Source organism: Lycium barbarum, chromosome 6, assembly GCF_019175385.1.
Source record: "Lycium barbarum isolate Lr01 chromosome 6, ASM1917538v2, whole genome shotgun sequence".
NCBI lineage: Eukaryota > Viridiplantae > Streptophyta > Magnoliopsida > Solanales > Solanaceae > Lycium > Lycium barbarum.
The window spans coordinates 1,182,052-1,205,586 of NC_083342.1; the positions used below are offsets into that span (position 1 = coordinate 1,182,052).

Genomic DNA, 23,535 nt, shown 5'->3' on the forward strand with positions numbered 1-23,535 from the left:
GAGCATTCAACTATGAAGAACGCACACAACCACTTATACTTTCGTCTCAACCTTCTCAAGTTCTTTACTTTACCTTTTATAAGCATTGTATTTTTTAGTAATTTACTATGTACTCAAAAATGAGAGGAGAGAAAAAATATTAATTGTTGGTGAGCTTTATATTGAAGGGTTGTGTCATTATTCGTTTCTTTACTGAGCGAGTGAAAACCAAAGAGTCGTTGTTGGTAAACGTGTCAAAACCAACCCTCGTTGTTGGTGCGCGAGTGAAAAAACCAACCTTATGCATTGTTGGTGAGCGTGTCAAAATCAACCCTTGTTCGTTGTTGGTGAGCGAGTGAAAACCAAACTTGTAGATGTTGGTGGTGAACGTAGAAAACCACAAAGGCTGTACTCAACTCAAATTACAAAAGCTTTAAGGGATAACCTCCTTGCAACCCAAGGAGACTAGAGTAGAATACCACATTGGTTCCAAACCAGTATAAAATTTTCAGGTATCATTTATTTTATTGCTCTCATATTATATTTTTCACCTTTACTGTTTGTCGTGGTTTATACTTGTGTAAATCGAAGAACTAACAATTTTGTGCAGGTTGTCTCACTATCAGTCGACTGAAACCAAAGAGTATAGAGTAGACTGGAGTTTTTAAAAGGCTACAATTCACCCCTTCTTGTACTTTCATATATATCACTTACTCCATAATCTATGTACAGCTTTAATCAATTACAAACTGTTACAAGCTGGCTAAAACTACTTTTTTTAGCGGGCTGGCTAAAAATACTTAGATCCCATATAGTCTCTTCGTCCATTTTTAGTTGTCTTGTATTGACTTGGCACATACTTTAAGGAGCCATAAATAAAATGAATATTTTACTATATCACTCTTAATTATTAACAAGTCATTTAATAGTTGAAATCATTCAAACATACTTTAAAAGTTGTGCAGCCACTAACAATCTCTTGAAGTTTTCAACTCAGTAATTAACAATAATAAGGGTAAAATAAATATGAAAAGATGACCTATCTCTTGATTTTTCAAACTAGACAAGTAAAAGTGAACATCTACTTTTGGTATACATCAGACAATCGATATTAGTGGACATCTATTTAGATCCCATAGACTCCCTCCGTCCATTTTTTTTTTTGGTGCACGACGTCGATATGTACGGTTTTTTTTTTTTTTGTGTGTGTCTATATATATATATATATATGGAGCTCGTATGAGAGTTGGTTTGACTGCCCTAACTATGGTGGAATATCTCTGAGATGTTAATGAGCAAGACGTCCTTATATTTATTGACAATATCTTTCGTTTCGTCCAAGCAGGATCCGAATTAGTAGAGTAAGAAATAAGAGTAGTAGATCATATTCGATGAAAGAAGAAATAGAATAATTGGAATCCATAGTCGTGATGCATGTCGTCGAGATGTTTGATTTTTTTTTTTATTTTTTTTTTTTGTGTGTGTGTGTGTCCAGTGAAGCCCGTGCTAAGCCCGGGCCCAAGATCAAGGTAATAATGCACTTCATAATGCTTTTAACTGAAAAATAATAATTTGTGTACGTTTCTTAGGCACAACTCTTTTAAGATGATAGCTTCTTAATTAATCATGTATTATTTCATTATTCAAAATTTTCATCACATAATTAGATAATTTACTAAAAGAATTGTTATAAGAAAGCAATTTTTTTTTGGTGAAGAAAAATTTTTATTGATCAATCACCCACAAAACCATTACATATATTTCTCCCAGCTAATCTATCTCTCTATATTTTATCTGTACAGTTTCATGTTGTTTGGTTTTACCACTATACTATGTAGTGATCTATCTATCCATTCTTTTCCTCTTAAGCTCATCTTCTTGGCCAGAAATCAGGCTTCCCGCATTTTGCACTCCTGTTCAAGTTGCTGCATCCACAAATCTGGTGATGACAACTTCAGGTCCCATATAACTCTGTTTCTAGCCTTCCAAATCCAGTACACCAGAGCTGTAAGAACAGCCAATGCCACTTCCCTGCACCTTCTTCCTTTAATACTTCTTGCCATTATTTTCCAAATTCCTTGTATGTCAACCTGATCTTACTAGCTAGCTCAGTAGGCATTCGATCCACTGTTTCTCCCTATCACTTTGTTTCCTTGACAAGAAGTCTTCCCTTCGCATTCTGCACTCTTCTTTTATTTGTTTAATCAAGCTTGCTGGTCGCGGGGTTTTGTGTTCCCATAGTGTTGTATTCCTTGCTTGCCATATGCGATATACCAGTGCCCCTGCTATGGCTATGACCAGTTCCCGACACACTTTCCCTTTGGTGCTTCTTGCTAGCCTCTTCCATATACCCGCCACCTCTGTGTTAACTATCCCTTTTCCCAAGCCAATCCAATATTTCCCGAAGGCATTGACCTGAAAATGGACATTCAAAAAATAGGTGGTCGACAGATTCGATCCCAACTCCACAAACTACACACTTGTTATCCGGGCTAATTCCCAGTCGAAACAGCCGCTCTTTAGTTTGGATTCGCCTATGCATTACCAACCAGCATATAAAACTGTGTTTAGGTACGGTCCCTTTATTCCATACCTATCTCCACCACGGCCAGTTCTCGCCGTCTCCCATTCACCATTTGTAGCCACTATGTATCGTGTATTTACCTGAAGCGGTCAGCCACCCATTCTGGACATACCTAGGTCCGAAGATCGTCCTCATATTACACATTTTTTTCCAATACCAGCAACAATCTTGGGGATATGCATAGTCCCACCATTCAGCTTCATTCAAGTAAATTTGGTGGATCCATTTGACCCACAAGTCATCAGCTTTTTGTGCTATATTCCACACATATTTACCGATCGCAGCTTCATTCCATTTCATACCATCAGTAATCCCTAGTGTTGACACCCAATTTTGTCCCACCTTTTCTCCGAAATACCTATTTTTCGCTTCCAATATTTTGGCAACTTTAAAAAATAATTATTTGCATTTTTTATAATTATTAGCTTTTATTAATACCGGCATTTCATTATCCTGTCATTATCTTTTACTACCGTTACTACTACCATTATTATTATTATTATTATTATTGTGATTATTATTATCATTATTATTATCATCATTATTATTATTATTAGTAGTAGTAGTAGTATTTGTTATTATTATTATTATTACCAGTATTATCATAATTTGCGTTTCAACATTTTTACCACCTTATGCATACGCATCGCATTTTTCACAATTAAATGATGGCGTTTATTTATTTTTGCACGGCTATTACAATGTCATACAATTTTATTACCTGAGCACTAATAATTACATATTTTTATATTAGGTAATATTTTAGCACACTTAGTATATAATTAATTAAAATAGGTCCTTTATTTCAAATTTATAAAGCCCCATATTTTAAATCCATCAGCCAAATTGCGGACTCATCCGTTCCGATTAATCCACAAACCTTCTTGGACCAGTCCATTAATGACCAGCCCAACATTTTAATTCAACTCATCCCACACCATATGACCCGACCCGCCTTTTTCGTTCAACAAAAGAACCTAGGGTTCTTTCATTTTCTTTTCTCCCTCCGCCGCTCACCCCACCCGCTCCTCTCTTTCATCGTCATCGTCATCTCCTCTCCACCATGCCCTGTCCCCCACGCTCCTCTGTCCCTTCCACTTTCTCCTGTTCCCCCGCTTCTCTCTCCCTTTGTTACAAACGAAACCCTAGCGGTTTCTACCTCCTATAAGTATTTGTTTCAAACCCGTTTGAAGGGAGGCTTTTTTTGGATTGAGAAAATTCCCCAAGAATTAAGTTCTGAGCCGCACAAAATCCCTTGAAAATTGAGTCCTTTAGCCTAAAAAAATTCCATAGAAATTGAAAGCTTTCGTTTTGTCGCCAAAAATCCCCCTAGAAAGTATTAAGTTAGCAGCAGTCGTAACGTTCTTGATATCGATTTAACATACTAAATCGATTTTCTATTTTTTTTTCGCCCTTTTGGTATCGCATTGAATCCGAGGCACACGAGTCCAGATTCGATAAGTTCGAGTGTAGATCGAAGATTCGCACCCACTTCGCTGCACCCGAAGAAGGTAAACCCCGTTCCTTAGCCATTTCTGTTTGTTTAAATTGTTGTTTATACTGTTTGTGCTATGTGTTTTATCCCGTGTTAGTGGTAAGCTTGATTAGGATAGTTATGTTGCTTGTTAGTTTAAACCAGGATTGTATACGTTAAAATCAGTTGGGTTTTAGTTGTATTTGTATCATTTGCAAAGTTTAATCATGTTTGAGAGTATTTATTTCTTGCTTATTTGTTAGCTGGGGTCCTGTTTAGCCGAGATTCAGTATGTTGAGTAATCTGTTCGATCGATGTTATGCCTATTTCAGGTTCTGTTTAGCATGTTCTTAGTTTAAATCATGTTTAGTTATACCTCTCTATTAGGTGCTTAATGATTCAATCCCTATTATGTTGAGAATATGGTGTTAGTAGTAATACATCCCCTGTTGGACTCCATGTGGGTTTTTAATCCATTAGTAATGATTGTTGCTGCATGTTTGAGGTTTAATACTAAGTATGCACACGATTGATAACTCGCATAGTTTGGATTTTATACAGCTAAAGAAAATGGAGACAGCTCCATGATAGTCCAAGTAAAAAGGAATAGATTATTATCGGTGTAGCCTTGTGTTTGTATACAACTGTATGTTTCCAAAATCACTTTGTCGGCCTGATCTAGAATCTGAATAAATTGTGTCAAGATGAGTATGTGTTGTCTTAAGCTTCAATAATTCTTAAACATCCTGGAAGCCGGATAATCTGCAGCTATAACTATATATATGTGTGATCTAAATTGATAAAACAGAACTCTTTTGTTTAAATTTGGTGCACTGCCTAAGGAAGATGATTGTCCAAGTTAGTTCCTTTATTGTTTTCTCTCCCAAATAATAAGTCTTCTCTCAAACATGAAGCAATTCAGTTTTCAGTCTAGGTTCGAATTTGGACAAATTGGTTTTTATTTTATTCTCTTAAGACTTTTCTGTTGAAATCTGAGTTCTGAAATAGTTGATAGCTATTCTTAAGAAAATCTGACCAGATGCTGTACTCTTGAGTCAAAATGCTACTGTATGTTTGATATCCTTATTATCATATGGGACTGACCCTGTATTAATATAATCAGTAACATAAAAAATGATCTTTGTCTTGAAGTGTTTGAGTACAATTTGTATGCCACTGCTGTCAAACCATGATAGTAACTTGCATTTATATTTTCGAGCTTATGCAGACCTGAACTGTGGTTATTGAATTTAAATTGTATTTAGCTCAATTTAGTGAGTTGAAAAGGCTATCTGCTTGCTTCTTCTAATGTCCCTGTCCAATCCATAAAGTATCCGTAAATGATTTGTTATTAGCATAGTTGGTATGGTCCCATAAATCACAAAATATGCTTAATAAGTTAAAGAGTATTTTAGATTTAGTTTTAGTACCTTTGCATGTATACAGTACCCTGATTGAATCCTTTAGAGATGTTGAGACTCATTAAAATGATAGTAGCATGTTGAAATGAGCATCCTCTGTTAGGTATAAACCTATCTTTACCCAGTAATGTCATTTAAGAGCATTATGTGGATCAGCTGAGCGTGTATCTCTATGTATTATTTGTGTGAACTTGAAGAAATTGTGATACTGTCATATTCTATTAAACAAACCACGCTTTGCTCAGTCTTTAAATAGGCATGCAAGAATGAGAAAAAGGGTTCAAGTATGCTCCCTTACATGTCCTAGAGGGCCTGATGTTTGGTCTGCTTTTGTCTATGTTCGAAGTGCCCACTGTTAGTTATTAGTAATATTGCACATTTGCTGGTCTCTATGTGTGTTTAATATTGAGATTGATGGGATTTTATACAGTTTAAAGTTTGGCATATATTATTGTGTGGGTAGTACATTTTCTTTTAGACTATGCATATACTATATATGCAAATGCCTGATTTAAATTCTTCAAAATGGTCGAATATTGTGAATCTGCTTAGTCTATATCAGGTGCATTTCGTGTGAGTAAACATGTTAGCGAGTCCTGGGTATAGTTGGCTGCCAGTTTGTCATCTTTCTTTGATTGTTCAAATTTGGTGTGTTGCTGCAAGTATGTTTCAGTTGGAATATGTATGTGAACCTATATTACAAGTACGCTCACGGAAACACATTCATATGGAGGTGAGATTGGTCACTATAGATCAAGCTTAAACCCTCCCCGCTGTTAGCCATGCCTGGGATTCATGAAATCCCTCGGAACTTGTGCAACAACGGGAAGACGAGGGCGAAAGCTTTCCAATATTAACCTTTTATACATCCTTATAAATGTGTATACATGAAATATACTTAGAAATACACAGTATACATATAATCTGCGGGGTTGTTTTAAATTTGTATTTTTCTGACCTGTTCAACCTTATTGATTATATACTAATTTTGTTCTTTCATTTTTTTCGCATGAATCTCGTATACGAGTCCTTTGGGCTCGTCTCCTTCCGCATTCGGTGTTGGGCCAAAGCCCAACAACATAATACTCTCTCTGCCCAGTCCTCAGTCCACAGCAAAGTAGCAAAGCAGAAAGTTACTGGGCCAAAGCCCATACAGCAGTAACGGATTGCAATGGCCTTAAAATGGGCCGACCCATTTGATTTTCCTTCCTCTCTACTTTATTTCGTTATACATTTTGATTAGCTTTGTATAACTAACGCTTTGTTTTATTTTATCTGTCAGCTTAGGTGAATTATAAGAGAATTTAGTAGGGTTTAGCTGTTAGCAATGGGTAGTTAATTTAAGGAAAACTAATAATTAGTTTCATAAGTTTCATTTTTCCCCTTTTATATTAAATTATTTATAGTATCTATAATATTGACTTTTAGAATAATTAACTCTCAACAGTGTAAAGTCATATTTGAGTTAAAGGAATCATATTTTATTCTTATTACCTTGGGAATTTTAAAATGTCACTAATATGCAAAGAGGAACTAAAGAATATGTTGTAGACATCTTTTGAGGTTTATCCCAAAATATGCATACTTTTGACCAAATGTAATTAATAAAACATAATCTTGTTTATACTTCTAAAACGCAAAGTCAATTAATATATCGTCGTTTAGCTTGTTTCAAATATTTAGCAAAACACTACACAAACCTGCATCTTCTTATGCTTACATGCAAATTATCATATTTATGCAAATCTTATTTTAAATAGCATTATTATTTAAAGTCTTTGCAACATTTATTTTAGATGGCATTTCAAGTTTCCTTTTATGCAAATTATTATATTTTTTACAAATCTCATTCTAAATAGCATTTTTATTTAAAGCCTTATCAACTTTTATAAGTTTTATTTTAAATGGCATTTAAAATCTTCTTTTATGCAAATTATTAGATTTTCTCTAAATCCTATTTTAAGCAACATTCTTATATTTTTCTTAAAAACCTTACCAACATTTCTTAACCCCTTTTCTTAAAATTTAAGCACCTTATTTAACCCTAATTAATTGACCTAAGTTTGGCCGGATAACCGTAGTTAACGGATCCTAAAGGATGCCTAACCCCTTCCCTTTAGGATAATATAGAACCCTTACCTAGAATCACACTGATTAAGCAGGCTATTAACGGAGGTTCAGTTAGCTTTACCTTAGTTAATAATTAGGTGCCCTAATTCACCTTAAAATCAATTAGGTGACGACTCCTTAAAATAAATAATTTAGGAATCACCAATATGTTGTACTCCGCTTCAACCCGGTTAAAATGGGGTATAACACCTAGTCCCCCCTCTCTTTTGGGTTTACATACCAAGTCCCAAGCTATAAGTGGGGGTTTAGCCGTATGCACTTTCCCCTCTCATAGGAAATTCTGACATATTGCTCTTATCCCTTTCATAACTAGCTTGGGTAGGATGAATATGGACGACCAGTAGCTATGGACATGTAGCAGGACAACATTGACCAACAGTGCCCTGCCCACATAAGATAAGTGTCGTGAGCCCCAACATTTTACCCTGGCTGTAAGCTTGTCGATAAGTACTTCACAATCCATTTTCGATATCTTTTTTGCAGATATAGGAACTCCCAGGTATCTAAAGGGAAGTGTCCCTCTTGAATAACCTGATAGGTCGTAGATGTCCGCTATGCAGTGGGCCGACATGTTAGCACAGAAAATACTTGATTTTTGAGCGCTAGTATGTAAACCCGAGGCATCAGAGAAGGTTTTCAGCCCTCTTAGCATCCATAGTACTGATTGAAACTCACCTTTGCTGAACAGGAGGACATTGTCCGCGAAGCATAAATGATTCAGCTGCAAACTTCTACATTTTGGATGAAATTCAAATCCCACCTGATGCGCCACCACCTTCATTATCCGAGTGAAATACTCCATGCATATAACAAACATAAAAAGGAAATGGGGTCCCTTTGCCGCAACCCTCTTCTCCCCTTTATACACCCATACAACCCTCCATTGATAGCTATAGTGAACTGTGGTGTAGTAATGCAAGCCATAGTCCATCTGATGAACTGATGAGGGAAGTTTAACGCATACATCATTTCCTCCACGAATGCCCACTCCACTGTATCATACGCTTTCTTCAACTTTATCAGACAACTACTAGGAGAGTTCTTCCTGTTGTATAGTCGCACCAAATCTTGACATATAAGGACATTTTGTACAATTGTTCTCCCGGATACAAATGCGTTTTGGTTTGGGGATATGATACTTGGTAGCACCTGCCTTAGTCTGTTAGATAGCATTTTAGAAATAATCTTGTAACTCGTGTTACAGCAAGCTATTGGCCTGTAGTCCCCAACATTTTCGGCATGCTCAAATTTTGGGACAAGTGTAATTACTGTGTTGTTCCATGCTTTCAGCAGTTTGCCAGTTCGAAAAAATTCCGTAACCCCTGCTTGAACATCCTTTTTCACAATTGGCCAGCAGTCTTTGTAGAACTGGATACCGTATCCATCCGGTCCTGGTGCCTTGTTCCCATCTATTGCCCATAAAGCTTGTACCATCTCTTGTTCACTAAACTCCTTAACCAAAGCCTCTCGGTGGGTGTTGGACAGAACAACCCCTTGTTGCACAGTGCGGCTGCTCACTGGTTCTCTATTGGGTGTCGATGTCCCCAGCAGGTCGGTATAAAATTCCACAAAAGCGTTGGCTATGTCATTCATATCAGTCAGTGTATTATTGGATGAGTCCCGGATGGTGAAGATCTTGTTATTATTCCTCCTAGCCTTTAGCATGCTATGAAAGAACTTGGTATTATGATCCTCGGCCTTTAGCCAATATACCTTGCATTTTTGTTGTAGATATTGTCCCCTTGCCATTTTCCATGTCTGGTACTCCTCAGCCAGTCTCCTCTCGGCAGCCATTAAGTTCACGTTTGTGGGATCCTGTTGCAATTCCGATTGGCAGACGCCAAGTGCCCTTCGAGCCCTTTCTGCATTCTGCTCCACATTGCTAAATATGTCCCTATGAAATGCCCGCAGTGTTGCTTTTAATCTGTTCAACTTCCTAACCAGTTTAAACATACATGTACCTGAGATATTCCTCTCCCAATCCTTTCGTACCATTTCCTTGAAATTGTCAGCCAGCCCCCACATATTATAGTATCTAAATCTTTTTCCCCCATGGTGTTGTCCATTGTCCCAGCTTATGATCGCTGGACAGTGGTCCATTAATCCTTCATTACCAAAATGTACTTCGGAAGCAGGTAGGTTGGTAATCCATTGTGGATTTACCAAGACTCTGTCAATCTTACTATATACTCTAGTTGCATCCCGATGTTTGTTATTCTAAGTGTAGAATGCCCCGGACGATTTGAGGTCGTCCAACGAACACTTCACCACACACTGTTTAAATTCCCTTACTTCTGCCAAAGTCACCGGCCTGCACACCCTTTCTTCTCTATTAAGTACACAATTGAAGTCACCCATGACGGCCCATGCTCCACTCACCGTGTCATGAATCCCTTCAATTTGTTGCCATAATTCTCTCCTTAGCCCTTGATCATTGAACCCATACACTATAGTAACCCAAAATGTATTATTCGTACCTCTATGTCCCACTTCACAATGTATTAGTTGGGATGACACTACCACTATGTTGACATTATATATCATTGGTTTCCACACTAACCAAATTCTCCCCCTAGGGTGGTCGGATAAATTTGTACTAAATGCCCATCCATTACACAAGTTAAGAGCAGCCCTCTGGGCAGTTTGTCTCTTAACCTTAGTCTCCAGGAGCCCAAATAGACCAACATTGGCATTATGCATAAACATGTTCATCTCCTTCTGTTTATCTAGTCTTTTCAAGCCCCTGGTGTTCCAGAATCCGATCCTATCCATGGAGAGGGGGGGTGATTGGCATTACCCCTCCCTTTAACTAGACTGATTTCCCTCTGCCTCCCCTTCTTAGTGTTCATGTCATTACCCTCAACTGCCCTTGCGTCCCTGCTCGGCCTAGAGAGCTGCTGCTGAGCCTCAAAGGTGTGTGTCATCTCTTGGTCCTTCGCACCGAGATTTCCACCTAGAGGAGCAAATGAATTGCTCATCCCTGCTGTCTCCTTCGATTTATGACTTTGCTGAGCGACCTGATGTATCCCCTTGTGTACTATAGCCCCTACTTCTTTAGCTTTCCCTTTCTCTTTGTCCTTTAGAGCTGCTGGGTGGTTGTTGTTGCCCATACCCTGTCTTTGGTCCACATTCGTATGCTCATCCTTGTTTGGTACCGTACTTTCCTCTAGTTTCCGACAATTTTGCTTACCATGCCTATATATCTTACAATGCTCACATAATATTGGCTTCCACTCATAGTAAATCTCTTGCTCAGTAATACACCCCTTTTCATTCTCAAACATAAAAAAATTCCGAGTATTTTTTGTTCAAAGGGACCTCCACCATTACTCTAGCTACTACTAATCGCTCCCTCATAGTCGTGGCGCTGTCTGCTTTCAGTGATTTCCCCACTAGACTTGATATTTTGGTCAGCGCCTTGGTGCCCCAATACTTCAAATCTAGCCCATACAATCGGATCCATATCGGTACCCTTTCTACCTGGACTTTGCTCATTGCAACATCAGGTTGCCATGCCTTAACCACCACTGGTTTTTTGTCAAAAGTTTGGGTTCCATCCTCTACTGCCTTATCTCTCCCAGCACCGTCTTCAAATCGCACCAGAAAAACTCCTCGATTAACTTGTGCGATTTTATCAATACCCAATGTACGCCAAATTCTCCTAAAATACCCTTCAATGACATTCAAGGGAGGGTTAGATCCCAGCACATAGCACACCACCGCTGTGTGCCAATACGCCACCTCTTCCTTGATATCTTCGATAGTGATTTTTACATTTGACCAAGTGGATTCCTCTGCTATCAAATCACACCCAGCACTCGAAAGTGTGTTTCCCACAACATTACTCCACGATCTCACTGGTGGCCCTTGGTTTAGTGTTTTACCTGATACCCCACCACTTTGCTCTTCCAATTCGGCTTGATCTGCCCAAGATGCTCCCTCTGACACCAGCGATTGCACAGTAGCAGCCGTCAGAGTAGGTGGTGGCGGCGATTGTACAGTATCGGCCGTCGGAGTAGGTAGTGGTGGCGTTGCCATTTGTTCCAGATTTAAGGGTAAAACCCCTTGCATCACACTTATACTTTTCATCTTCTTCGCATCTTCTGATTGAGGAACTCCCATTCTCTTCCTTGCCCTCCCCCTCTAGCCTTCGATTTCCTTGCCATCCAGCCTTAGCCGAGAGAAGCTCTCATTCTAGAGAGAGAAAGTATTTCTTTGACTTCTCTATAAGAAAGCAATTTGGTAGGGAACAAACTGATATCAAAGAGACAGAGATAACTTGATGTTTAGTAACATAATTTAAAGTATGCAAATGATTTCAAACAGATTATAATCATAAATTGAAAAGGACATTTTAATATTTTATGAATTTGTGAGCATATAATTTCTAGTTAGAGGTAGGAATAGCATAGTTGGTATTAATTGATTAATTACTCATAATTTCATGTGACAATGGTTTATGCTAAAACAAATATGGTGATTAAAGTCTAGGTTTAGATGAAATTAAAAAAGAATTGAATTCATTAAAACAAAGTTAATAATTAATTGAGTTTGTCATTAACTCATTGATGCTTTATTCTTAAAAGAAAATTTCCTTACTCAACCAATTAAGGATTATATGCTTTCTGACAAATTAAATTGTTTGTAAGAAAAGAAGTATGCTATTATCAATATTTAATAATTATGGGATTGAGGAGTTGATCACTTGGTAAGCATATTTTCCACTTTTCTATCTTACTTAATTAAACAAATTGAATAAAATTTAAAGGTTTTTTTCTTTTATTTTCCAAGATTTTAATCAATTTATTGTTAAGAAGTTTTAAAATTTATTTCTATTGTATAATTGTGTCATACCATTAAATCTAACTTTATATTTTCAGAATATTTGTTTTTTACTAAAACTAAGATCAAGAGAAATTTAATGGTGATTAAGAAAAATTTAATCGATCGAGTACTCTTCCAGTACCAAATGAGTTTTTCAAATTTATTATCATCACCATTTTAGATTTTTTTTTTTTTTTGCATAGTTATTTTTGTTAGATGACATCATCACTATTCACAATTTTTAAGTATTTTTAAAGGGCTCAAAATTGATTATATTTACCAAATTGATTATGTCAACCCAAGTAAAAATGAAATAAAGGGTGGGTGAAAATAAGACATAGAAAAAAGATATGTTATCAAAATGGGTTTGAAATATCTAGATGTTTAAAAAACATACTTTGGTACATGAAGTAATAAATAGTAAATCCAAGGGAAATTTGAAAGCAATTTTTTGCACGGATTGCCTTTCAAAGGCACTGGTCTTTAATTCTTGCCCCTCAAATTGCTGGTCTTTAATTTTTTCGCTTCGCTTAAAAAGGTAGCCGAAAATACCCAAGATTCTGGGTTCGAACCGCCATTCAGTCAAGAAAATAAAAATCACAAGATAAGGCTTTGCAAAAAGTATGTCTTATGCTGCAGAGTTTGCCTTAAGACATAACTAAAGTCTCTCTTATGCGGCAGACGTTGCCTTAAGGCATAACTAAAAGTCTACCTTATAAGGCAAAGTCCGTCGTATTCGGCAGACTTTTAGTTATGCCTTAACGCAACGTCTGTCGCATAAGGCAGTCTTTTCGTGAAGCCTTGCCTTGGAAATTTTTATTTTTTATTTTATGACTAAGCTGGGGTTCGAATCCAGAATCTCGAAATATTTTAGGCAAAGGTAAAAATTAAAGACCAGCAATTTGAGGGGCAAAATTAAAAACCACCCCAAAGAAGGGCAATCGTGCAAATTACCCATTTGAAAGAGCAAACCATTTTAGTTGGATTAACCAAATAATTATAATGTAACTAAGTATTATAAAACTCATTACATTGTCCTCTATATATAGCAGTAATATATATTAGACTTCACTTATAGTGTGCTTTGTCGCGGTTTCTTAAATTTGTATGCGGTTACCAAATAAAAATGACGCCCTCAGTTAGTAATACAATTGGCTGCAAAGGCAAAGCGTAAGCAAGGACATGAATATTTGCAGAAGAATAGTTAATTTGCTTTTTCGAGGCTGTGATCAGAGGCGAACACGTGTAAATAGGATGCGTTCCGTTTCAATTGTCGTTGGGATCAGGAGCGGGGTGGAGTTAGATAGGCTCCAGGGGTTCATCAAACTCTCTTGGTAAAAAAATTACAGTGTATATACAAGATTAAAATTACTTTTATATATATATATATATATATATAGTAGATGTTTAACCTCTTGACTTCTTCGTGTATTTACTTCTTCATATTTTTTAACTACATAAGTAAAAATTCTAGCACCGTCACTGTTTAGGAGGAGGAGAGACTCCCGTGTTACAGATATTGATACCAATGTCAGGGTCATCGTTGGATTTTCCACTTAAGCAAATTAATTGTCCGTCACAATCATCCAATGTTCGACAAGGACCGTTGCATGAAGAAATGGCGTAAGAAGAAGAGAGATAGGTGAATGTATGATATAAGGTGGATGCAAGATTATTTATTTAATGAAGAAACTGAGTGGAAAGTGGATGGACGACTTTTGAAGTCTATAGTATAGCAAGTTAACTGACTAAATGTTTCCTAAATAAAGCTAATTAATGGGTAGCTGCTTTACTTGTTTGTTATAGTTTTCTTCCGTAATTACTTCAACAAAGTCTGAAAATAAATATTAAAAAAATAATTCGAGCTCACTTAATTCAAAATGTTTTCTTACGAAAATTATTCCTCTCAATGTATTCGAGGTTATGGAATATATCCTTCCAGGACAGGATTAATTAACTCATCAGTGTAACGGTAACTCAAATCCCGGTGAACGACGAACTCAACAGGCGGCAGCAAATCGCACAAAATTTATTCGAAGTGCAGAAACAAAGAAAAAGACAATCAGAATTTTTGTAGGAAAAATCCAAAGAAAAGGCTAGATATTTATAATCAACTAAGGTGTCTGTTAGGAAAATTAGGTGTGCCTTTTCTGAAAAAGCACGATAAAACCTTCATTTCTCATTCACACCAAAAATACCCAACATTGTTATCATTGGCTCATTAAGTATAGTGTAAAGAAGGTTAAGTTTTTATATACTGTGTAAACATGACATGAATTACAATCAATATAACGGTGTCCCAAGTGAATCCCATGAATAATGAGTGTCCATATTTTCTGTCAGGGTGTACAAAGTAAATCGATAAACCACATCAAATCGATAAATCGAATCAAATCGAGAAAAAAATTTGATTAAAGATTTGGTTTGACTTGGTTTGGTTTGGTGTTGAAAAAAAAATCATAATTAGTTTGGTTTTAGCTACATTACATGTATTTAATTTTTAAAATATTTTATAGATAAAAATATTTATTTGTAAACTAATTTATAAATATTTCTAAAAAAAATCGTAGTTTTTTTCGTTTATCATATTATATTTCAAGCTTGATCTTAGAATTTTGAATGCCAATAAGGTTTTTATATCCCATGGATGTTAGTAACTCAAATAAAGTCCAAACCAACTCATCACTAATGCTAACAAAAGAAATTCAATTCTACCACTAGGAATGATAATAATGTTGGATATCTATTCTTTAGTTTTGCATAATTGATTAGAGAGTAAAAATGCATAACTTAATTTATTTTTCTTTGTCATGTAATTAATACTTATTAGCCGTACTTATTTTAACATGACCTCGTATTTTTAGATTATGATCATTTTTTATGGCTTATTAATTAGCAATATTTATTTTAACCGATTTTATTATTTTTTTTGTTGAATATTTTGTGTTATTTTCTTAAGAAATACCTTAATTATATAGTTGTATCTTACTAGGACTAAAGAAAAATTTGAAGTAAAAGTTACTATATGTTTTGTATGAAGACTTTTCCTGAAAAAAATCCAAAAAACTCGATAAAACCCTAGGTTGAAAAATCCTAATTTTATTGATTTGGTTTAGTGTATAAATTTAAAAACCCGACACAATTGATTTAGTTTGATATTTAGAAAATCCGAACCAACCTGATCCATGCACACACCTATTTTCTGTCATGTAACTTATAGTAGCATATTTGTAAGTTATATATTGCATATTACTTCCTCAGTTCAGTTTTTTTTTTTTTTTTTGTCTACTATATTAAAAATAAATTTTCATTTTATTTGTCCAATTTAGCATTCAAGAGAAAGACAAAAAAAAAAAAAAAAAAAAACTTATATTACCTCAAACATTAATTACTCATTTCCAAATTATTTTTCAAGTCTATTGAGAATATATAACAATTAATATGAGCATTATGGTAAAATATGTATATCATTTATTAATTCTTAATGAGCGTCCAAAATCAAAAGTGGAGGGACAGAATATAAAAGACAAACTTGAATTAGTCTAATATTGAAGTACTGGACTTTATTATTGTCAAAAGGCCAGGCCTAATAATTTTGACACAGTATAAACATCTGGGACCATCTAAAATTTTAGGCCTATGGATTGGCCTATTGGGACCAAATAAGAGAAATCATGATTTTCATTTTAATCTACCAACTGCTTAGTTGGAAAAAATGTAATACTGTTCTAAATCCTGTACAAATATATAGTTACCAATCGCCCAATAAAGCTTTGTCTTTCTGTGCTTTTGGTAAAAATCAAAATGGAAGAAAAAAAGACTCACTTAATTTGGCAGAATTGTTTTTCTAGAACCATAAGATGCATGGGTCGTAGAACAGAGGGTCCTAGCTTATGTAAACCATCGCTTAGGGTGTGTTTGATACGAACGAAAATGTTTTCCACGAAAAATATTTTTTGTAATGCGCCCTCTATTTTCTTCAAGAAATCGAGTTAGCTTGGCTAGTTTCCCGTCCCCGATATGTTACAAAATGATTAATTGGTTTACCAGCATTCATTAATGTAAACGATATTTTCTTGAAAAACATATATGAATTTCTTACTGTAAATTGTTTGGTAAGTACAAAAGAAAATATTATCCCGAAAAATTATATTATAGGGCTAACACATCCATAGAAATCACTTATCCGGAGTATCATAAATCAAGAGCCTTTGCCTGAAAATCACTGTTATAAAATAGGGTGAAATTAAACCTGCGTTATAAACCAGTAATAATTTTCATCCACTAGTACTACGGGAGAAATGACAATTCTACAAGGCCCTCATTACTCCTACTGAATATATCAACAATTCATCATTTTTCCTGTGTTAATCACATTTTTTGGCAGTAACTTACTTACACCTGCTACAACAATTATCACCTTAGTCCCTTTTTTTGCCCTTCAATCTACAAAATCATGAATCATGTGTCCTCCAAACTGCTGCCTAAGTCGATGTTCGTGTAGTTGCTGCAATTGTTGTTGTTGTGCAGCCTCAGCATTTTGCCTTAGACCCAATGTCAATGACACAGCTCCGATACTACCCCCGATTTCTAGTGCATTTCTTTGGTGGTAAGGCACAAACCCCATCAACGAACCATCCATGCTTGAAGGAATGTGACATTCTATCCTCGAACGCTTTTCTTGATTCCTCCACATATCATTATGATCATCTAATCGTTCAGAGGGACCAATTACCGGACCCTCTAACATGCCACTCATGTTGAGTACATTCAAGTTTTGGCCACAATTTGCCATGCTAATGCTGCTACCCCGATGCGATCCATCATTTACATTGTTGGCTCGTTCTGTCACAAGCTTATTCCCCTCTGATTTCCGGACAGTAGGACCATTCTCTCTAGTCTCCAGCATATGAATTTCTTCAACCATCGGTTTCCATACGCGAACACGTGCATTGATGAACCAATTAGAAACCTGCATTGAACATATCAAATATTCATGTTCTTTTAAAAGTAAAGAACTTAGAAAGAAAGAAAAACACACTCCTTCCTCTATTCCAATTTATATAGCACAGTTCAGATTTCTCGAGTCAAATCTTTAAATAATGACCTTGAATCTGAAAATAGAATCTTTTAAGTTATTTAAAATAAAATTCACATATTTGAAAACTACCTAAGAAGTAATATAAAGAAAAAAACTCGTTTGACTCGAGAAATCATGGTCAAAGAAAAAAACTCGTTCGACTCTCGAAATCCGAAAGGTGCTACATAAATTGGGATAGTAGTAGTTTTCTTCTTTGTATAAACTGCAGATCTCTACCTGGTTTCTAGTTAAGCCAGTTTGAGAAGCCAGCATGTGCTTATCGCTATCTGTAGGATACCTACAAGTACCTTACAGTACATTATTACATGAAGTAATCAAACAACATAGTTAAAATGGAAGAGGGGATCATAGGATAAGAAAATTACGGGTGAAGAAAGTGGTCAAAAAGCCAAGCTCTAAGAATAGCCACAGCACGCTCTGGTAAGCCTCGTTGGGGCCTCCAGACATGTTGTTGGGACTCAAAAAAGGCGACCGCGGGACCGCCAGTTTTCTGCTTATGTAACGTCTGGTCCGCGAATTTCAACCGTGACGAAGTTCCATCACCTTTACTGCCAGATGCAGGGGATGGCAGGTCTTCTCCTAACGCTTGCCTTATGTTTTTCAGGTGATCCGAGATAGCATTCCTCAGTGATTTAAAATGTTGTGAGACCGTTTTGAGAGCTAAAGAAATGTACGGGGTTGCTGCACTTAGACCAGCCACGGTTTCGAAGGACGAGACCACCATTTGCATTTGCTGATGATACTGCTTGTATCTTTTACAAATCTGTCACAAAAGTATATTTAAGTCAATTTCAAATGTTGTCCTGTAAATAAAGTATGAAAGTGAACAAAATAGTGGGAAAATGTTCCTTCTGATGCATCTTTTTCTGGAGTTCACTAAACCTAATATTTCAGAAACAAGTTTAATCAAAATAATTTGACATAAAATAAATTAGTTAAACGAGTAACTTTTTTGAGTTATACGTCAGTAACATAGTAGAATGTTGCTTTCCAACCATTGACAACCATCAAATTATGGTCTTTAAATGATGAGATTCTACTTTAATAAAGTTCACTAAACATAACATCATTTGATTGAAACAGAAAAGTCGTGCTCTTTTGTTGAGTAAATAAATGTTCATGCCTGATGGGGAACGTCGAATGCTAAAGGCACCAAATCATAAATCTACCAGCAAAGAAGAAAGACATTAGGTACAAAAAGTACAACTATGTCCTACGTCAGTAAAAGCAACCAACAGTCTCTTACCCATTTAACTTTCCAGACGGATACTAACCAGCTGCAAATATGTTGGAAACAGTACGAATGACTACGATTTAGTAAATTGTAGCAGAGAAACTGATAGAAATCACCGACTAAAAAAGATTATCTTAAGCAATGGAGATTAAATACCAATGAGCAGTAATTTTTTGATAGTTTGAGAGAGTAAAAGCATATCTGTATATTTATTCAGTCAGGTAAATTATCACTTTGGAAATTTACCCATATCATCACGCTTCATAACCTGCTTAATCATGTTGGAAACACCCTATGGACTTTCTCAACGATTTACAGTGTAATTAACAATTGAAATTAACAATTTTCTATGTATCCACAATGACTCCTTGTGCCCCGTTATTATATTTATGCTTCAAGTTCATAGTCGTGCCTCTCAGTTTTCAGTTTTTTCCAAGTATTATAGATACCATACTATGTCCAATTGTAAAGAAGAGCAAGTGATATAGCGGAATACCACTATTTCATCACTGCTTCAAGTTCAAAGTACAGCTAAAAAGACACTCAAAAGACAGAATTTAAATGTCCAGGAAATCATAGCACATTACCACAAGTGAAAACTCTAAGCTAGATCAAATATCTATCCACCATAACATTCAAAATCCAACAGGATCTTTTGAATCACTGATAAGCTAGATGCTCGGACTCTTCAAAAATGTCGACCGGTGCGTATAGGATCCTCCAAAACTAGTGCATTTTGGAGGATCAGACATGAATGCGGCAACATGTTTGTCGAGTCTGAGCAACATAGCGTAAAACAACATTTCATAGAATAAATCTTCTAAAAAGATGTTCTTATTATTTTGGTTCACTAGATGTGTAAGATAGAATTTCAAACAGAAAATACAAAATCATATCATACATAATACTAGGAGAGTTGCATTCAAGAAAAAGAAAGGATGCTTCTACTAACTTAAGGGGCATTGGGAAAAAGGGACACTTTCTGCGAGTATCAAATATCAATTCTGCTATAAAGTAGATATAGATACAAATATATAACACTAGTGGAGTTGCATTCAAGAAAAAGAAAGGACGCTTCTACTAACTTGAGGGGCATTGGGAAAAAGGGACACTTTCTGCGAGTATCAAATATCGATTCTGCTATAAAGTAGATAAATATACAAACTCCATTCGAAACATCTGCACAACAAATGGAATTTGGATCTTACTTGCAATATCTACAACGACAACATACCCAGTGGATCTTCTTTGCAATATCTCTTGGTGAATTATAATATATCATGTAAACAAACTCTACAAGATATGGTGGTTAAAAAGTACTCCTGAGAAAATCAAGATCTTATTATTTGCAAATTCAGGCAATCAAAGGATAATTACGTCCGCTAGCACATTGGAAATTTCCTTATAGGAAGCTAAAATTATGGTTGTAAGCCAAAAAAATTAATCATGTAACTAAGCTAGAGCTAACAAACTATCTCTACAAAAAAGTAAATGCACAAATTACCTCATCCTGCATATATATTAGCTTTGCCTTCTTTTGCAGATACTCAGGCCGCACATTGGATTCACTTGAACCACCCGAATCTCCAACAACAGCTCCGGATGAAGACTCAGAAGCATTAACATCACAAGAAACCCTAAAACCGTCATGAAATTTCTTCGAGTAATTTGAACATTTAATCGCATCTGATGAACCAGCAGCAAGTTCGCAGAGTTCCTCCAACAATTGTTGTGCAGGCCTTAGAAATTTTGAGCTTTTGAGTATCGTTGCATAACCGGTGAAAGGACCAAGTGGCACCGCACTTCGATGTGCAATAGCAAAATTTTCAGGCGCCATTGCATTATTCCTTTTTTCCATTTGCACCATATTTGTTTTTGATGCTGGAACTGGTGAAAGTGAAAGAGCCAAGGCTTGAGCATTCGAATTATCATGACCTTTTGTGCTTGAATTTGTGCCAAATAAGTGGCGCGATTGATCAATATAATTTGGAAGCAGCAGAAGTTCATTCCCATTCTCAGTCCACGAACCAACCCGGCCGGTTTCTACACCTTGAGTTCCAGCTGTAGCTGAAGTAACAACTTCTTGAAGAGTGTCATGGTAAAGTACAGGAGTGCTAAATTGCATATTATTATTAGTGGGTGAACTATTAGTCGCGGCCGGAGATTGCTGCATTTCTTGATAACCACCAAAGAAATTGGGCTTCACATCAATATTATTCAAATTCAAGCCTTCACCTCCAACAAACATTGGACTCAGATTATTTTCAATAACTCCTGATCCACTTGAATAATTTGCTACATTATTCCAAAGACAGCTGGTACCGACGTTTTTCCAAGTGTTACAATTTTGTGTCACATCACTAGGCACAACGGATTCAGTACTTGTCGTCACGAAATTAAGCATTTCAGATGACAGGACTAAAGATGGATCATACGAAATATTTCTATACTGATATGGCTGAAGAATACCGGGGTCGAGTTGTTGCTCCGAATTAATCCTCAACCTTTCTCTCCGGCTATGTTGTGCAACATGAAATTCAGATGTCTGGTCGCTCATCTCAAATATTTTGATGTTTGTAAGATCACTTTGTATCTCTATATAGCATTCAATAACTGCATGGTGCTACAAGAAAATCAAAAATTCAAATCAGCTCAAAAGTTGGGATCGAAATAACAGGGTGTCATTCAGAAGCTAACAATTGCAAACCTTGAACAACGATAAATACAAGAAACATAATATGGTTTGGTCAAGTGACCTACGTACTAAAATATAAGATTATAAAACTATTGAGAGAAAATTCTCCCCTTAAACAAAAATATATATAAGAACTACATTGTGGATACTATTGGGTTCTCATGGGAAAGATTCATACAATTGCCATACATCTTCAAGAAAAGGATTAATACAAAAGACTTCTTTTCGATCCAGAAAAAACTTTTTTTTTTTCAAAGTAAACCACAGTTATGGTAGAATCCAAGTAAGATAGAAATTCAGGGAAAACCTAATAACTAAATTTAAAAAAAAAAAAATCATGTTACAATGTTAAGAGCAAAAGAAGCTAGGTAACATGAAATAGAACAGTCGCAAGGTACAAGAAACCCATGTGGGTTAGTAGCAACATAGATAAGAAGATTGGGAAAACAATAAATGCGAAGTTAATATATAGCTGCATAGACACAAAAATAGTTGAAAGAGTAAAAAACTAAAAATGATAAGTAGACACAAATTCCATTCCAAAAATTTACTGTTAAGTTTCCCCCACACATTCTGATATGCTAGACAGTAATGTCTCCTAGAATTAGCCTTATAGGACAAGCAACAACGTTTTTACCACGCTATTACTTCAGAACAGTTGCCGCAAATTGAACAAAATCTTTTTTTAAAGATTTACTACGAAAAAACAATCACCAAATAAAGTTGCGAAACACTAAAATAAGGTTCTTACAAGTAACAAAACCCTAATTCACAGCCCCAATAACTTTAATACATATATTTTTTTGACACTTAATTTCCCTCGGCTGCAAAGAAACATTCATCAAGAACAAATATAAAAAGAGTTTAATATCACTTCTATATGTTATAGCAAATATTCCATCTTATTTTCAAGATTATAAAATTTACATTTTACGAAAGTTTACCCATAGATATAGTGTGAATTGTTTTTTTTTTTATTTTTACAATGGATGTACTATAACTTAAACTTAAACAAAAAGAAGATGAAGTCTATATATAGCTAGGGAACTCAAAAATGACCGTGACCAACTTCTATGAATGTTGCGTCTGAGCTAATATAATACCATGCTCAAACAGTTATATAAACAGTATAACACGTCAGAAAAAAAAAATACTCCAATGGATTACAAAACTTTCACTTAAGATTCTCATGAAAGAAGAAAATGGTTCAAGAAATGTGATCACCCCACAAACAAGAAAAAAGAAAACATTTTCAAGAGTAGTAAATAAGTTCATTACCTGTAAATAAGAATATGTCAGTAAGAGTGAAGTGGATCTTGATATAGAAAGCAACCGATTCTGGAGAAGATCATTAAATAGGCAAAGATTCCGATTAATTTTCCGGCTAGAATAACAAGTGTTTGATGGTAAGAAGAAAGTAGCTGTAGAGTAGAAAACTGAGAAGAGGTGAAGTAGTAGTACTAGTAGTAGGACAATGATTGTCAAGTCGGGGTGGGGGGTATTGAAGTGATAATTGCTAACAAGTTTTTTAGCTTTAACGTGTAAGAGAGAGAGAGAGAGGGGATGGTAGCTGGGCTTTTTTTTTTTCTTTCTTTTTTTTGGCCGACTATATGCACATTCGTACCGCGTAAGGCTCATTTTTAAGGAAGGCGATCCTTATCATTAAATTTTTTATATTCAGATCTCAAATTTAAAATCTGTAATTACAGGTGGAGCAGTTGGAAGAGTTTCGCAGCTGGCTTGTTAGCTTTTTCAGGTAGATATCTAAAGACTTTTTTAAATTGGACGCATTTAATTCAAATTCCTTTAAATTATTTTGATTTTTTATAATTGTTACACTCTCAAATAATAATTATTCCTACTTATCTTCGTGTACTTAATTTTTTTATAATTATTATCCCCTCAAAAGAAAACTTGATAATTGTATTTTCATAAAGAATTAGAGAAGATATATAAAAGGAGAAAGGAAATAATCGTTAAAATGACTAAATATAAAAGAAAATAATATTTTATATTTTTTGCATATCAAATAATATGATGTTATTGTCATTACTCCCACACGTTAATCGTCATTTAAAATCACTTAGAATCGT

At 35.5% G+C, this 23,535-nt stretch overlaps 1 protein-coding gene across 2 annotated transcripts; it reads right to left on the reverse strand.

Annotated features, from left to right (window-relative positions):
• Window positions 1–16,622: 16,622 nt before the first annotated feature.
• On the reverse strand, window positions 16,623–23,205 carry LOC132600390 (BEL1-like homeodomain protein 8). 2 transcript variants are annotated; one of them, XM_060313516.1, is made up of 5 exons: window positions 22,721–23,205; window positions 20,252–21,360; window positions 17,879–18,276; window positions 17,730–17,790; window positions 16,623–17,384 (listed from the first exon to the last, which is right to left on the reverse strand). In XM_060313516.1, exons 2-5 carry the CDS (start codon window positions 21,302–21,304, stop codon window positions 16,854–16,856), a joined length of 2,043 nt encoding a protein of 680 aa, XP_060169499.1. In that variant the 5' UTR covers window positions 21,305–21,360; window positions 22,721–23,205; the 3' UTR covers window positions 16,623–16,853. The 2 variants fall into 2 exon arrangements, with proteins under 2 accessions (XP_060169499.1, XP_060169498.1); XM_060313515.1 differs by having other exon boundaries at window positions 20,252–21,370; window positions 22,721–23,204.
• Window positions 23,206–23,535: the final 330 nt, after the last annotated feature.

Coding starts and splice junctions, on each gene's coding strand:
- LOC132600390 (XM_060313515.1), bottom strand. CDS start 23,080: ATGAGCCTTACGCGGTACGAATGTGCATATAGTCGGCCAAAAAAAAGA. Junction 21,371..22,720: donor TGACATATTCTTATTTACAG/GTAATGAACTTA, acceptor ATTTTCTTGTAG/CACCATGCAGTTATTGAATG. Junction 17,791..17,878: donor TTTGACCACTTTCTTCACCC/GTAATTTTCTTA, acceptor AGGTACTTGTAG/GTATCCTACAGATAGCGATA.